At 38.4% G+C, this 16,927-nt stretch overlaps 3 protein-coding genes across 11 annotated transcripts; 1 reads left to right on the forward strand and 2 right to left on the reverse strand.

Moving 5' to 3' along the window:
• Window positions 1–1,135: 1,135 nt before the first annotated feature.
• LOC121257070 (coproporphyrinogen-III oxidase 1, chloroplastic) lies at window positions 1,136–8,218 on the forward strand. The gene is made up of 8 exons (XM_041157938.1): window positions 1,136–1,918; window positions 2,007–2,082; window positions 3,234–3,328; window positions 6,325–6,408; window positions 7,216–7,303; window positions 7,407–7,531; window positions 7,619–7,717; window positions 7,840–8,218. Exons 1-8 carry the CDS (start codon window positions 1,307–1,309, stop codon window positions 7,906–7,908), a joined length of 1,248 nt encoding a protein of 415 aa, XP_041013872.1. The 5' UTR covers window positions 1,136–1,306; the 3' UTR covers window positions 7,909–8,218.
• A 6-nt stretch (window positions 8,219–8,224) lies between these two features.
• LOC121257810 (uncharacterized membrane protein YjcL-like) lies at window positions 8,225–11,402 on the reverse strand. The gene is given in 7 exon segments (XM_041159056.1): window positions 8,225–8,577; window positions 8,579–8,739; window positions 8,854–9,095; window positions 9,392–9,417; window positions 9,419–9,545; window positions 9,725–9,861; window positions 10,994–11,402. Coding segments are annotated over 7 exon segments (1,137 nt in total). The 5' UTR covers window positions 11,278–11,402; the 3' UTR covers window positions 8,225–8,417.
• A 374-nt stretch (window positions 11,403–11,776) lies between these two features.
• Window positions 11,777–15,907, reverse strand: LOC121257072 (probable RNA-binding protein 18). 9 transcript variants are annotated; one of them, XM_041157941.1, is made up of 6 exons: window positions 15,799–15,907; window positions 15,638–15,644; window positions 14,209–14,301; window positions 12,648–12,721; window positions 12,396–12,522; window positions 11,777–12,265 (listed from the first exon to the last, which is right to left on the reverse strand). In XM_041157941.1, the coding sequence occupies exons 3-6, from the start codon at window positions 14,209–14,211 to the stop codon at window positions 11,957–11,959; spliced, it is 513 nt and encodes a 170-aa protein (XP_041013875.1). In that variant the 5' UTR covers window positions 14,212–14,301; window positions 15,638–15,644; window positions 15,799–15,907; the 3' UTR covers window positions 11,777–11,956. The 9 variants fall into 9 exon arrangements, with proteins under 9 accessions (XP_041013875.1, XP_041013881.1, XP_041013874.1 ...); XM_041157947.1 differs by lacking the exon at window positions 12,648–12,721 and having other exon boundaries at window positions 15,799–15,901; XM_041157940.1 differs by having other exon boundaries at window positions 15,630–15,901.
• Between the last annotated feature and the right edge of the window lie 1,020 nt (window positions 15,908–16,927).

Below are 16,927 nucleotides of genomic sequence, written 5' to 3' on the forward strand. Positions count from 1 at the left end.
TTTGTAAGGCAGTTGAGGTTTGTTCGGTGTACGAGCTGATTGCCACCATACAACATACATCTCTGATAGATGGATAGAACTTAGAAGTGCAATCCATGCAACTTCAAGTGCATTTTTTCATGATATATATCGTTTGACTTCAGTTATGTTGTTCGTGATAAAGGCAGCCTTAGGCCTCTAAATACATGGCTCAGCCTCATTATGAACTTCATTAACTGATCTCCACGACTTATAATTCTTTCTTTTGTAGCTTAACTTCATTAAATAATGCTACTTACAAGTCGGTATGAAAGGTATACTCTCTATATTGTTAAGATGATATGATTTGATTAATAAGAAAAGTTTAAAATTAAATTCTCCTACCAATTAAATCGTGTAAAAATATGTACCATGTCATTCATCGAGAGAATCAATTTAGCGTGCTTGGAAGTTGGAACGTGGGTTGGGCCTCATTGTTTTCTCGGGACTATTTTAATTTCAAAATGTGCTCGTTCCTTGGACCTTTTAGGCTTGTTGAACCGACCCATTGGACTTTCGGACCCCTACTTTGACTCAATCCTGCAGTGATCCATTCCGGGTGAAACACCACATCACATGTCTCATGTCTGCCGAGCAAGACTTTTTGCCCTAAGGTGTGACTCGTAAGTTGAGATGAAATATATTGGAATAAAAGTAAAGTTAAAATTTAATAAAATATTATTATTTAATATTATTATTTTTTTAAAAAATTTTAATTTTAAATTATTTATTATATTTTATGTAAAAATTTAAAAAAGAGTAATGTTATTTATCATCTTAATTTTTATCATCTTTTTGTCATGATTGATGTAGTATTAAATAATTAAAAATTATTTATTTTATTTTACTTATAAATTTATTGTTTAATATCACAAAAAAAATAATAAATAAATTTTTCTATTAATTAAACTATTATGATTATTTGAAAGGGAAGGGATACAATGGGCGTGGCTGTTGGTAATAAAAGTTTGGGTTAAGAGTGGCGTTAATGGATTTGAAACTTCCATCTTCGAACGGTATTGGAGTGCTGTTTTTATACTCTGTTGTTTTTTTCTTTTTCTTTTTTTGTGGGGACCCACGGTATTATCCTATTGTTTCGAAGGGCTTATCGTATTTTAGAGTCACCCTCTCTCTCTCTCTCTCTCTCAACAATCTAAGACCGAAGCTTCATCCTCATCGCCGTGTTAGTACATCTGTAGCAGTTTGCCGATGAGTAGAGATTAGGGAGAGTCGAAATAAAAAACCTTCCAAAAAAAAAAAAAAACCAAAGCCAAACCAGGGAAGAGCGATGTCACCTGCAACAACTGCCATTGCCGCCTACTCATCTTCCTCTTACTCTCCTTTCACTCTTTCCCCTCTCACCTCCTCATCATCACCCACTTGGGCAAAAGCTAAATCAAAATCCCACCTTTTGCCCGTAGCACATCTAACTAGTACTAGAAGAACCCTCCTACGGTTCCCTTCCTTTTCGTTTAATTCTGATAAGCCCTCTCTCATGATTCCTTCTGCCATCTCTATTGAGAAGGAAACCCCAGAGACCCACCGCCCTAGCACTTTCCTCCGCGAATCTGACGATGTTCTCACCGCCCTCTCTTCTTCTTCATCTTCCGTGCGGGCCCGCTTTGAGAAGATGATTAGGGACGCACAGGACACCGTCTGCGAAGCCATCGAAGCAGTTGACGGAGGTGCCCACTTCAAGGAGGACGTCTGGTCGAGGCCTGGCGGCGGCGGCGGCATCAGCAGGGTTCTACAAGACGGCGCAGTTTGGGAAAAGGCCGGGGTTAATGTCTCCGTTGTCTACGGGGTCATGCCTCCCGAAGCTTATCGTGCCGCTAAGGCCGCCGCTGATGATCAGATCAAGCCGGGTCCCGTTCCCTTCTTCGCCGCCGGAATTAGCTCTGTACTACATATATATCTGTTGCCTTTCTAATTGATGCTCCTTCCTGATCCATTTGTCTATATACGAAAATGTTTGAATTTTTCTTCAGGTTTTACATCCGAAGAATCCATTTGCCCCAACATTGCATTTTAACTATCGGTATTTCGAGACTGACGCTCCCAAAGGTGAACCTTACTTCCCAAATGGAAATGTATTTTCTTGAATCGCTCGTGCTCTTTCATGTTCGGAATAAACCATGCTACTCACCTGCATTTTGCATAGAGTTTGCTAGTACATGTTTCTGTCTGAACCTACTACTGTCAGCCCCGCGATTATATCTTCTTCCTTGTTAGCATAACCTTTTATACCATTTATACTCGTCGGCTTAGTTTTGTATGTTTCATTCGGGACTATTAGACTGAATTACCTCGATTTCAACTTGAATATTTATCCTAAGAGGGCAAAAACAGACAGAAGCAATGAGAACTTCGGAGGGAAATTTTCTCCTTTGGAAAGAAGAAAGTACAAGCAGTTTATATATATGAGAAGATGAAAGTAATATAGAGCCTGCTTTAGCTGTTTTTCTCCTGAAATCAAGGAAGAAATATATTTTTTTGAGTTTGTAGGCATTATGATTTACATTAACTTCAACTACAGATTGTCAGATCACTTTGTGGAGATACAAGATGGAGGTCAATAAATCAGTATTCTCTGCTTTGAATTATTCTCTGTGGTTATTTCTTGCACGAGGTTGTGTTATCTTTGTCTTCAGGTTATACCAACTTGTTGATGGGAAACTCGATCTCTCTTTTTGGGCTTTGCTCAGAGAGAGGGATTTCTAGATCGGACTCATGTGCATGAAACAAATTGAACACTTTAATTCTGATGTCAGTTGACTGAGTTACTTGAAAAAGTGCGCTAACTAGCATCCGCAAATTTATCCTGTAAGATATTTTTATGGGTAAATTATGCAAACCACCTGGGGTTGTTAGTTTTAGTTTTATTTCTAGTTCATAATCATTACCCGAAGTTACTTTGTTTGGTAATTCAGTATGAAAAATGAATTTTTTCCTAAAATTTTAATGGCACGTGAATGTTAGAAGGGGAACATTTGTTATATGGATCTCAAACCTCAGGAGGCAAAGTGTAGTTTTTTGAAATAAAAAATTCCCTGGCATTTCCCCAAACATTGGGGGAGTGTAACCCACCCTCTTCGTCTTTCCTCCCGTATATCTGAAAACGGGCATACATGTTTGTCTCACTAGCCATGAGTGTTCATTATTAGTATCACGATACCTTGTATTGATTATTGATACTTCACTGTGACTTCTTGTAGATGCCCCCGGAGCACCAAGACAGTGGTGGTTTGGTGGCGGAACCGATTTGACTCCTGCCTACATTTTTGAGGAGGATGTGAAGCATTTCCATTTGGTATTTGATTAAAACGTTTGACCTTAATTCATTCCCTTGTTTGAACTATTGGGCAGCATTCATAAAACAAACCATTTTCTTTAGAAATGTGTAGATTAAAAAAAATTGAATAGTTAGTCTATTTGGAATGAATTGCAAATGAGAATTTACTTTTTCTTTATGTGAGAAAAGTAGTTAGTTATGTTTGAACCTTTGGAATTTTGCATATTAAAAATCCATCGTTTGCCTGAAGATGTATCGGTGTATCACCTCTTGATTTATAGTAAGTGTGGGAAAAATGAATCAATCGTATTATTTTAATTGTAGCCTTTACACAGACTATATGTACTATTACATGGCTGATTTTCAGAGCTAATTACAAGGAAATAAAATAGGAAACTTTCCTTCGTAAAACAAATTTCTATATCAGTGGGATTTCTTAATGGTTATCCCCTAATCCTAGGAAAGTCAAAGATACAAATATATAGGTTTCCTAATATACCAAAGATTGAACCATGTTATGAAAATTTGGGAGCACTTTGCTTACATCAGATTTGGTTTTGAGGAGAAAGATCCAAGAGACTCTAGTGCAATCATCGATAAAAGAGACAAACCATCGTCAACCTGAAACATTTGGGACTGTGGAGGGTCCCCATATGTCACTATGAATCAAAGCAAATGGAACTGAACTTCTCTCATTATTTATCGGAAAGGGTACACATTTATGTTTCGCAAACTCATATACATCACAGGAAAAAGGTTCAGAATTCAGCCCTTTAAACAATGAAGGAAACATAGTTTTTAAAACTCCAAATGATGGGTGCCCTAGTCTAAAATGATGAAGCCAAATGGTGTCTCTATTGGATGATGATAACAGTGACAAAGATAATTTATTCCTGACAATATTTGATATGCCTGATTTCTCAAGATAATAGAGCCCGTCCTTCTCCCTAGCAAGTCCAATCCTCTTCCCCGAATCTCGGTCCTGAAATACACAGTAAGAGGGATAGAAAACCACATTGCAGTTAATATCTTGAGTTAGTTTTTGGATGGATACTAGGTTGGTGGATAATTTGGGGACATGAAGAACATTTTTTAGGATAAGAGATGGATTGACACGGATATCCCCTAGACCAGCTACTGTAGTGAGAGGACCATCGGCAATGGCTATTTTTCGATTGTTTTGACATGGGGTATAAGTGTTAAAATGTAATGAAGAGTGAGTCATATGATCTGTGGCTCCTGAGTCAATAACCCATAGATTCCTAATAGGTTCATCTGAGACATTTAATTCTTGAGAAATAGAGAACTCGCCTGAGAGTGCAAGAGAACATGCACCAGTAGGCTTCTCCAATGATCCCAAAAGTCCCCTGAATTTCTCAATCTCTTCCTTATTGAGCTCAACCAGATTTTGGGAATTTTCTTGATGTTGCTGATTTGTGGGTTGAGTCGTGGTGAAGTAGGCCTGGTTTGGATTCCTCTGCGATCCTCCTTGATAACCCCATTCTTTGCTTGGTTGTTTACCATTCAGCTTCCAACAATTTTGTTTAGTATGTCGTGGTTTCTTGCAATAAGTGCACCAGAGGGCATCTTTGTTATCTCGTCCCGAGTTTCTCAATGGATCTCTCTTCATGTTCTCTTGTATTGGTTGCTATTCTGTTTTAGTCACCATGGTTGAACCTTCCAGAACTTGGGGTTCCAGCATAACTCCCCTGCGACTTTCCTCAGCACGAATCAGAGAGATAGTTTCATTGAGAGATGGTACCTCTTCTTTGCCGAGAATTTGGACCCTGAACTAATCGAATTCTACGTTGAGTCCTGCGAGGAAGTCGTAGACTCGATCCTTTTCAATAAAACTTTTTAAGATGGCAGCATCTGATGCACATTTAGTCTCTATGCACCGGTAATGATCAAGTTCCTGCCACAGATTTTTCAGCAAGTTGGCATATTCGGTTACAGTTTTACTTCCTTGTCTAGTTGCACTGGTCTTGACCTTGATCTCATATACTTGAGCTGCATCACGGGCCTTCAAGTATGTCTGTCGAATCGCATCCCAGATTTCTTTAGCTATGGATAAAAACATACAAGTGTTGCTAATCTTTGGGTTCATCGAATTCCATAACCATGACATAATCATGGAATCTGCTTCATCCCACGCATCATACCGTGGATCTCCTTCCTTTGGTCTAGTCCCTAGGAGATGGCTAAGCTTTCTCTTTCCCTTCAAATAGGTTTGAATAAATTGGGACCACTTCAAATAGGTCTTTCCATTCAGCCTATATGCTGCCTGAATGTTTTACAGGTCATCGGATGACCGATGTGAAAGGGCGTCCTCAGATTGTGCCATAGTATTGGATACTTTGATTTCAGACATTGATTCACGGCAATGAAGGCCAAGAATCCCAGAAAAGAGCCTAAAGCTTTGATACCATGTGGGAAAAATGAATCAATCGTATTATTTTAATTGTAGCCTTTACACAGACTATATGTACTATTACATGGCTGATTTACAGAGCTAATTACAAGGAAATAAAATAGGAAACTTTCCTTCCTAAAACAGATTTCTATATCAGTGGGGTTCCTTAATGGTTATCCCCTAATCCTAGGAAAGTCAAAGATACAAATATATAGGTTTCCTAATATACCAAAGATTGAGGGAATCAATTATCTATTTTCCAACACTCCCCCTCAAGCTGGTGAATATACATCCTTCATTCCCAGCTTGAAGATAAGTCCTTGGAATGCTGCACTGCTAAGCCCTTTTGTGAGTACATCTGCGAGTTGGCCATTAGTTGACACATATGGGGTACAAATTAATCCACTATCCAACTTTTCTTTTATGAAGTGTCTATCCACTTCAATGTGGATAGAACTTCTTTTAAGAATTTCTTAAGAAGAATTGCATGTATTGTTTAATTTGTATCTTCAAGAAATTCTTAGAAGCTCTAGAAGTTATGTTTTTTTTATGATAAGACATCAATGGATTTGGGCATATGCTTATTTGCATATTTCTGCAGGCTCAGAAAAGTACTTGCGACAAATTTGATCCTACCTTCTATGCTCGATTTAAGAAGTGGTGTGATGATTATTTCTATATCAAGGTATTTTCTTTCTAAAGCATTTGACCTCTATATCTTAAAAATGGTGCTGGTGATGATTGAGTTTTTATAATTCTTATTTTAAATATTGCTAACATCTCATTACTAGCAAAACATGTTCTTGAACTCATGTTAACAAATTGGATTGGCATCTCAGTCTTTGTGTGACGTCTGGAATTTAAATGTGTTATATGGCCACAAGTCGGACACAATGCAATCCTGACATTTTGCTCTTGAGGATCTGACCTAGCCAAGTATATGGATTGTTTTCCCCTATATATATCTTGATTGCATGGAAGAATGAGACCATTTTGGGCCAACCTTTTGGTAAAACAACAAGGGCTAACATGCTACCTTTGGGGCACTCGAAGTAGAGAATTGAGAAGTGTTCAAGAAACAACTTGGTAGGACTACTTACAGAAAGAAAAAAAAAAAGACGGTAGGACTCCGATATATCGAATGGATTTTTTGATGTTGTTTGTGCATTGAACAGCTGATCAGTAAATACATTCATATATTGTGTTTGCCCGGATGAAACATGCGGGATAGGAATATAGGCACATCATTAATATATGGAGTTCCGTTGTCCATCATTATCAAAGCCTATAGTATTAGGTAGATCTTATTATCATACGCATGGATTCAGAAAGAAATCTCACAATTTCTGACTAAACTGGATCTGTCAACTTGCCCAATCATACTCCCTGTATGATTACTTATAAAAAAAAGTTATACTCCTTGTATACTTGGATTTCACCATTTTTGGGATTGCATAAAACTTAATTTACTTACAAAGAACTGCTTTAGCAGCACCGTGGTGAGAGACGGGGACTGGGTGGAATATTTTTTGATGATCTAAATGACTATGATCAAGAGATGCTTCTTTCCTTTGCCACAGGTAATTACTTGAGAATTTTGAATTGATGTCTCATTATGTGGGTTTATCTTTAGTTTTGTGCAGATCAATCCCCTTCATGCTCACATCTATTGTTGACTTGTAGAATGTGCAAATTCTGTGGTTCCTGCTTACATACCAATCATACAGAAAAGGAAGGATATGCCATTCACAGACCAGCACAAGGCATGGCAGCAATTGCGAAGGGGGCGCTATGTAGAATTCAATTTGGTATAACATTGGCCCTCAAGATGTTAGACATGTGTAACATTTTTTTTCTTAATGAGGCCTTCCTAACCTCTCTCATTATCTATGAAGGTTTATGATCGGGGAACCACATTTGGACTGAAGACAGGAGGTCGAATTGAGAGTATTCTTGTTTCTCTCCCTCTAACTGCTCGGTGGGAATATGACCATGTAAGTTTTTTTCTCCAAGATCTCTTTTTAAAATTTGGATGAGGTTTTATATATGATGCTACGGGTAAGCAAATGTTATATGCTCATAATGGGAGGATGCTTTTGTTGTCCGATGTGTGCAGCAACCGGAAGAGGGAAGCGAAGAATGGAAACTATTAGACGCCTGCATCAATCCAAGGGAATGGATCTAACATTATTTAAAAGAATGTATCTCTCTCCCTACCTTCCTTTTCCTTCTCTGTTCTCGTTTCAATCAATGTTTCGTTTTTGCTCTGATAGGAGTTAGGGCCCAATATCCGTGACCAGATATAATTCACTAGAAGTAAAAGGTGATGTAGATGTAAATCATATACTATATGAGTATGGCCTTTTTGTAAGGAAGGAAAGAAAATCTTCTAGTGAATAAATGTTAAGGCGACAGGGTTTAGAAATTGCTAGTGATTGCATAAATTCTGTAATCCTATGTTGATATCAAAGGAGATATAAACTTCAGCTTTAAAATTTTTATAAGCATTTGGTAAGTGAAATTATTGTGCTTGTGTATATGAATAAGAACAGTTCATCAGCAAGCACCATCATTAGTAATCATGAGGAAGAATGACTCAATTGCAATATGAGCTCTTAAACGGTGGGTTTCACTTGCTGCATATAATGGAGTTTACAATATTGGTTACATATTATACAAAAGAAGTTTTTAAGTTTACATCAATTTTAAAACTGTCACCCCAAATGCAATGCCAAGAAAAGTTGCAATGGCAATTCCAAAAATGCCAGCTAGAATGCCAGGAACAACCAAAGAACTCCAACCTTTTGCCGTGGCCATTCCGCACGCAGTCGTAGGACCTCCAACGTTGGCATCAAAGTAACAACCTTAAATCAAAGCGAAATAGCTTTCCTAATCCAATGATCACGGCAAGATGAACTGCTATTTGGACTAGAGAAAACATAAAAATACTCGGTGCCGTGTTTATGACATTCCATATACTCCCACTAGCACCAATCACAGTAAAAAATACCTGTTTCTCAAATGAACAAAAACATGTTACTTATGAACAGGGCAAAAGCTAGGTGCTTAGCCAATAGAGATATAAAATCTGTTCAGAATGCTGAAAACCAAACTAAATTCATAAACTGACCTGCATGAGTAACAAAGCCATAGCCTCACCGGGTGGTGCAAGATAACCAAACTGTTTTGGAAGTGCCGTGGCTAGAATAACAACAATCGCTGTTATGGCTGGGAGGCTGCCCCCTTGGATTCGAAAATACTTTGTGATATAAGTGCCAGTCTTACAGATGACAAATGATGCAGCAAGCGCCGTAGCCATTTGTAGCACAGGCAGTTTGTTGCCAGACTCGGATTCCACCTCTGTTGCAGCATCTGCCAAAGTTCTACCTTTCATTACATGTCATTGTTATGGTGATACAATTACATAATTTACATTCACCTGCTACTGCCATTATTAGAAGCGAGAACAGAATATGAAATCCTTGTATTTCCCCTTTTTATAGATTAGTTGCACATGTACCCAATGAGTTTCAAACCCACAACCTCACAGTCACCAAGTTCTTACAAGAAGAGAAAGCACATGTATAAAATATAAGGGAGATGAACCAACAACTCTACCATCATATGACAGAATCGCCATCTAATTTACAGTTCATAATTTTGCTCACCATTGGTCGACTTGGAAGTCTCGGGGTATTTTAGAAGCTAATGCAAACAATGTCGTAAAATATGCAGCACAAATAACATTATCTGCAGCTAATCCAGCAGCTAAAACTGATGGAGAAACACCAAGGGCTTCAGAAATGGCAACGTAATTGACAGCTACACGACATATCAAAAGAACAAAAACAAAGGAAGTGTTACTCATGACAGGGAATTATAAAGTATATGTATAGCACGAAAATACCACAACCAAATAGATATATCTCGTGAGTATTTAGGACGGTGTCAACAATGGTTTTTAATATTTCTGTAGCTCAAGAAATTTGAAAGCAAATTACCACCACCAATGTGTCTGCCCATGAGTGCAGCTGCTATTTTCCAACTATCCTGACCAGGTGATCGCATTGGCACCAACACATATGCTACTGCTGTTCCAATTGTTGTTGCAACTGCAATACAAAAAAAAGGATAACAAGAAAAAAAAAAAAAAAAAAAAGATCATGTCAAGACTCCAAAGCACAGAATGTAAATAAATAAAACTAAAGCATAGCATAGTTGAGTGTAATGAATGATTAATCTACAGATATTAGTATATTGCCCAACTCATAAGTGTCACGGTTCTCTACAATCACGGAGAAAGAAATGTGCATAGACCAACCAACAGGTCGATAAAGAGAGATATGATTTGGCCACAAAAAGTGAAACATGGGTTTCAGAAGGAGACTTTCGACAGATCATAGTTGCATCTTTGAGCAGAAACCGAGTGTCTCTAGAAATCCCTTCAGTTTCCCAGTTTATGGCCTTATGAGGATTATTGATGGAATTGATTGTATTTAGAGAGTCTCCTTAAGAACAACTTTGTTAATCTTCCTTGTATGAGCTTCTTGTACCCCTATGAAGGCAGCCATTGCTTCCCCTATGTTTGGATCAGCACTCCAATTGTAGTGTGCTACAACAAATTGTAATGTGCCAAGACAATTTCTGCATACTGCTATTGAAGTGCTCCTCTCATTTCTAACTGCCACATCAAAGGTAATAGAAAAAGTATCCTTGGATTAGGAGGACTCCAACTTTGGTTTGATTCTATGGACTTCAGTTCCCAGGCTCTGTCATGCTCTCTATATAGATCCAGAGTTTTTTTTATGAAGTAGTCAACTGTATGGCTTGCAATGTTGTGAGTGATCTGATTCCTTATAAACCATAAGTTATCCATAGCTATTGTAGAGAAAAGCTGAAAGTTACAAAATTCTCTTATTTGCAACCGGATTTTTTTTTTTTAACAAAAAAAAAAAAAAAAAACACTTTTCCTTCTCTTTAATTTTTTCAAAAGCAAACGTTCATAGCCTTTTATTTCTTTTCCAAGAAGCTTTCCTCATGGTGGGTAATGAAAAATTGTCTGAAAAACCAAACTTGGGATCTGGGACTTCATTTTCTGGCCCAACAAGAACTAAAAGGTTCCCATAACCATAATTAGCCAGGTGTTCCATTTTCAGGGAGTCAAAACAAAACAACCTAACTAGCCCCATTTACTAGACTTTTCTTTAACTTTCCTCGTCAACCAAATAGAGCATAAAATTATGAGACAGAAGAGTGAAAGGGGGCTTTACCATAAACCGAAAGCGCCGGTGGCAAAGAGAGCGGTCCAGGTACCCCAGTGGTCATTAGGAGAAATGAGAGGTAGATTGGAGTGGGACCCAGCCGTTACAGTGCGAATCGAACAAGGTTTTAAAGGAGGAGATAGAAAGGTTTGGGCTCTATAAGAAGTGAATGATGATGTATCACAAGGTAGTGAGGTGGTCGTTGAGTTCGAGGTTGTGATTTGGCGGAAAGACATATGTGACCGTCTGAAGTTAGAGTGTGGATTGCGGAAAGAGAGAACCTTTGTCGCCATCAGCTGTCTCTGTCTTCACCAGCGAGGGAGCGGGAGTGCATGTGTGAGAAAGCTTGAGCTGACACTGGTGTGTATAAAAATGAGCAAGCGGTCTGACACAACACATGCACGGAGTTTTTGTGTAGTGTTCAATTGAGCATTCGTAACAAATGTTAATCATACCTCGTCAAATACGTTGGGAATTGCCCGATTCATCTCTTGCAAAATATAAACGTGGGTGATACGAAATTTTAACAATTTACAGGGGCGGCGAGATATCATCATGCAAGAGCTGAGTTGGATGATCCATTTTCGGTGGTTTAATGAGATGATACTACTTTCGCAAGAATTGTTGCAAATACGGGAGGGATCAAATCTTTTCTGGTACTCTGAAAAGCAAACCTTAAAAGATAAGAAGTCTTGTGCCAGTTGATCGACAACTTCTAACTAAAACTTCCTTCATCTTTCGTATAAGGCCACAAACATGCCATGCGTTTCACCATTGCTTTTTTAGTCAAAATTGATACAAAAAAGCATTGCATTGATAATGTCACCATTATACAGTATTACTATGACATGAAATCATTTCCATTTCAGCAAATCGATCATGCTAATGCCTCACTAGGTTCCGTGACTGGGTAGTGAGGTTTCGCAGAACTCTCACTTTGATAAATTTCCGGCTCCTAATTATAATTCCCAATTATCTGTTGCCAGAGGGGAGATCCAGCTTTTCACTGCAGGATATGCTTTCCCCCAGCTTCTGCTTCTTTCCACCTGAGCTCTCCTCCTCCTCCAAAGCTTTTAATTTATTCCTGATTGCAGCTATTTTAGCCCCACGACTCATTTGTCCTGAATTACTACCAGAAAGACTTGGCTTGTTTGACTCACCCATTCCTTTGGAAGACTTCTCAGCTGTTTCCACCAAGTATTTCTCACTAGCCAGTCGGACAACCAATGGGCGGCCACAAGCTAATTTCCCATGCATCTTCTCCTTGGCCAATTTAGCTTCCTGCATCCTCACTTTAATGGTGGAAATCAATACGTGCTTGAAAATAAAATCATCCCGTTATCCGAATATGCCCATTTCTGTTTTACTTGTCAAAAATAAAAGATAAAACTATCAAAATCAATCAACTTACCTCTTTCGTACTATACTGGACGAAAGCAAAACCCCTTGGTGCTCCGCGTTTTGGGCCACGAGTATGCCACAGGAAATCTTCAGATACAATCTTCCCAAAGGGAGAGAACATCTTAATCAGAGCAGCCCTGAAGATTAAAGTTAAAAAAAAAATAATAATAAGAGCAGATAGAGAACCTAAATTCTCCGTCCAAAGAAATGGTGCAACAAAGAACTCTTAAGCTCTTTTTTTTTTTTTTAAAAAAAATCTTACTCTGTTACTCTCAAATCAAGGTTACCAATGTAAAGTCTGCTTTCACACTTCTCGTCAATAAAACCATTAGGATCCTGCATCGATTCATTACACCTCGTTTAAAAGTCCATAACGCAATGATAGATCATCTTATTATATTATTTGTCATTATTAATATTATTATTATTATTATTTCAACTCATAGGTTAGACTAGGATCCAATGGGCCTCGAGCCTAATACCTCACTCTCCATCTCATGTTTCTGGAGGAAGAGTTATTTGAGCAAGACATCAGTGACCTAAATCAAGTTAGATATGAAACACCTGGTGAACCTATACCCACATGCATTAAGCTTGCATATGACAACCATATTGAGCCTTTGCTGGATTCAAATAAGTAATTTTACTTCAAAGTAAATCAAGTGAAAGAACTGTTTCTTTGCATCATAAAGTTTCAGTTTAAAACCCAGACAAGATTACTGCAGTTAAGTTCATAACAACAGAGTTCCACAAATATGTTGAAAACATCTTGTACCTTTTTTTTTAAATAAGTAATCAAGAAGTTTTATTCATAATAATAGGCAAATCCCAAGTACACAGGAAGTATACATGAGAAATACCTATCCATAATGTACAACTGAAAGAAGAAAGTCATGGACATTGAGTCCATTACAAACAATAGCCCCCACCCAAGAAAACAATGTTTTAAAGAAAAAAACTTTCAGCTCCTCCATTGTTCTCTCTTGATTTTCAAAGACATCTTGTACCTAACTGGATAATGCATAAGCACCCTATAAACACGAGGCTTCAAGTATATAATCTAAACCCCACTAGCAATGCCCAACCTTTGAGATCTATACAAGAAAACTTTGAGATTATTCAATGAAGTTCACCACATTAAGTTTCAGCATCTGTAATATATTTACAAAAAATGCCTAACAAAAATTTAGCAATTACCTGGGAGCACAGGAAGCACTTGGCCTTATATCGACATACAAGGATATAATCAATAAATATTGATGGATCATTTTTTGGGGGTGATGCTCAGATACAAACACAACAAGAGAACAATTAGAGTAATGACCTAGGAAAAGTGACCAATATACACTATAATATGTAAAAAAATTACTCAATATAAATCTTCCCTAGAATCAATTATAAAGCCTAGTTTCACCTAATAAGTAGCAATGTGAGACTTAGCACCCCCTAGTTTCACCTAATAAGTAGCAATGTGAGACTTAGCACCCATGACTACCTTTAGAACTAACCCATTTGATGTGGGTTATTCCTGTTCCCAATCTGGGATTGGGGTGTTACATTTAGCTTTAAGAGTGACTACTTCAGTCAGTGAAACACTAGCTACCGGCCAATGCAGATCAGTGCACCAGCCAAAAAAGGGTGCTTCGAAAGGAAAAACAGAAGATAAACCAGCAAAAACATGCATCAACATCCAATTCTCATGGAAAAGAACTCATGATGAAAATATCAAAAAAAGAATCCAATCAGAAAAGTGGTTCAGAATCTTCAGATTTACAATAAAGACAACTTCCAATTTCAAATATAGTAAGGACTTTTGAACCTACCATGAGACCCAGAAGCAATATTATGTCAATGGGAGATATAGTCCACAAGCAAATGAAACCTCCGAAATATTAGATATAGCTGTTTGCATGCACCTGCATGTAAACAAATAAAACGTGATAGAGTTCAATTTTTTCAGACACTTCAAATCATGCTCAAAGACTACATTCTCGGATAACATTAATAAGAGAAAAAAAAAAAAAAAAAACTTATTTTCAGCTCAACATATCTAATAACTAAATCCTAGTACCCAACAGCAAAGACATCATTAAAGCATACATATGCACTATTCTTGAAATGGCAAACCTAACTGCATTCGATACATTAAATAGCAGAATATGATCTCCTCTGCTATGGGTTACAAGTGCTTGAGAAAAATGGCTATTCGGCCACATCCACAAATTTATGGTAATGGAGACCAGATTATGAAAACGAGGTAACTATTTTTTAGGGGTTCTACCCGCCCATGCAGGGGCGGGGTTGACCCTTCCCCGCCCCCGGGATGTGGGGGCAGGGGTGGACCCCTCATCCACCCACCCTCTCCAATAGTGCCCATGGCCCACTGGGCCCAAAAATTATTTTTAGACCGAAAAGTGACCAAAAACACATTTTTGGACCCAAATTATCACATAAATTATATTGTACATTTAAATTTTTAAATATGGCCATAATTTAAAAACTAATAACATAATTTTTCAATTTGTTAGTGCATATAATATGTAAGCTAATGTAGCCTAATGGAGCATTTATATAGGAGGCCAAGGCAATACAAGAGTCCGCTTTGGCCTTCTATATAAAAGTCACATTAGCCTACATTGTAACTTGTACAAACTAAAAAGTATTAAGTATTATTGTATTTATATAGTAAAAAAATAACATATTTATAAATATATATATATAAGCAGCGGGGCGGGACCCGCTGGGGCCAGCCCACCCCCTCACCCCCACTGGGCTTTCTCATGGGCATGGTTTTTCTCTTCTTCTCTCAGTCGAAGATGTCTGAATTTTTACTAAATAGATCATACGCATATGCATGAGACAAAATCAAACCGAAACACAATCTGTTACAATTTGTACAAGTTCACTAACAAAATCATACCCATATACATGAAACCAAACTAAATCCAAACACAATCTGTAATAGATGTCTAGATCCAAAAAAAAAAAAAATCTTCCGACGATTTCACAAACAGAGGGTGGGTATAGATTATATGCATATGCATGAGACAAAATCATACCCAAACACAATCTGTAAGATGTTGAAATTTCTACAAGTTGAGTAAGAAAATCATACCCATATACACGAAACCAAACCAAATTAAAAAAAACAATCTTTAATACATGTGTACATCAAAACAAGAAAACAAAAAATCCCTCAGACGATTACAGAAACAGAGAGTGGGGAGATCTCAGAGATCCTTACACCCAGACCCGACGGCTGACGTTTTCCTCAGTTATGTTGAGACCACACACTGTTTTGTGTGATTTTCTGGAGGGTTGCGTTATTCGTGGTGAAAACTTGATGGAACAGAGAGAAGGGAGGAGAGATTGGGACCGACTGAGGGAGAGAGAGAACGAAAGGGAGGCGGAACAGAGGATTTACCAGACGGAGAGAGAAAGAGTGTGGCGGCTGTTGTTGGTGGAACCTCTGCGAGACGGCGACACGGGGAGAGAAGAGGCAGCGTTGTTCGGTAACGGTGAAACACAACCTGATACGAAGAAAGTGCAAAAGTAGACCCAGTAAATGGCTTTCGAGGAGCCACAACCTCCACAAGAGTTTTTTGAAAAACTATTCTGATGATTAGATGTAAAATAATTGAATACAAAAATAAGCAATAGACAAAACTATCCTTACAAACCCCAAATATAAAAGCATCTCTTTCATTCTTCTTCAATCTTCTCGAAGCTCCTTATCTCCTTCTGCTTCTCTCGCCCCCTTGGTCTGAAACCCTAGCAATGCTTCCCTCTTCAGAAGATCTTGCCCTCAAGATTTGGGAACATTTTCTTCAAGCTCTCGAGATCTTCCCAAGTTGCATCTTCAACAGTTGTTCCTTTCCAGTGAGTGAGAACCTCGACCCCTGAGCGTTGCCCTTTCTTTTTCAACCTTTGCTCCAGGATGGCCTCAGGTTCCGGCATTAGGGCACCATCTGATGTCACCTGCGGCAGCTGTGAGTGGGGTTGTATATGGGTCCCAAGTTTTGGTTTAAGGCATGAAACATGGAACATTGGATGTATTTGTGCTCCTTGGGGCAGATCGAGGCGATATGCAACCTTGCCTACACGGCGGAGGATGCGATATGGCGCACAAAATCTGGGCGATAGCTTGAGGTTTCTTCTAAGGGCCATTGACATCTGTCGATAAGGTCTCAGTTGTAAGTACACCCAATCTCCTTCTTGGTATTCTCTGTTGGTTCTTTTGGTATCGGCATACCGCTTCATGCGGACTTGTGCTTCTTGGAGGTTTTCTTTAACTAACTTATTCATGAAGTCACGCCCTTTTAACTCTTCTTCCACAGCCTGTACTCTGGTTGCGCCTGGTTCATAGGGCAACAATCTGGGTGGAGGTAACCCATCTACGGTTTCGAAGGGGCTTATCTGGGTAGAACAATGGGTTGAAGTGTTATATGTGAACTCGGCTAGGGCTAGCCACTTTTTCCAGTCTTTCGGTCTGTCACTTGTGAAACACCTGAGATAGCACTCCAGGCTTTTGTTGACCACCTC

The sequence above is a fragment of the Juglans microcarpa x Juglans regia genome, chromosome 3S (genome assembly GCF_004785595.1).
Source record: "Juglans microcarpa x Juglans regia isolate MS1-56 chromosome 3S, Jm3101_v1.0, whole genome shotgun sequence".
NCBI lineage: Eukaryota > Viridiplantae > Streptophyta > Magnoliopsida > Fagales > Juglandaceae > Juglans > Juglans microcarpa x Juglans regia.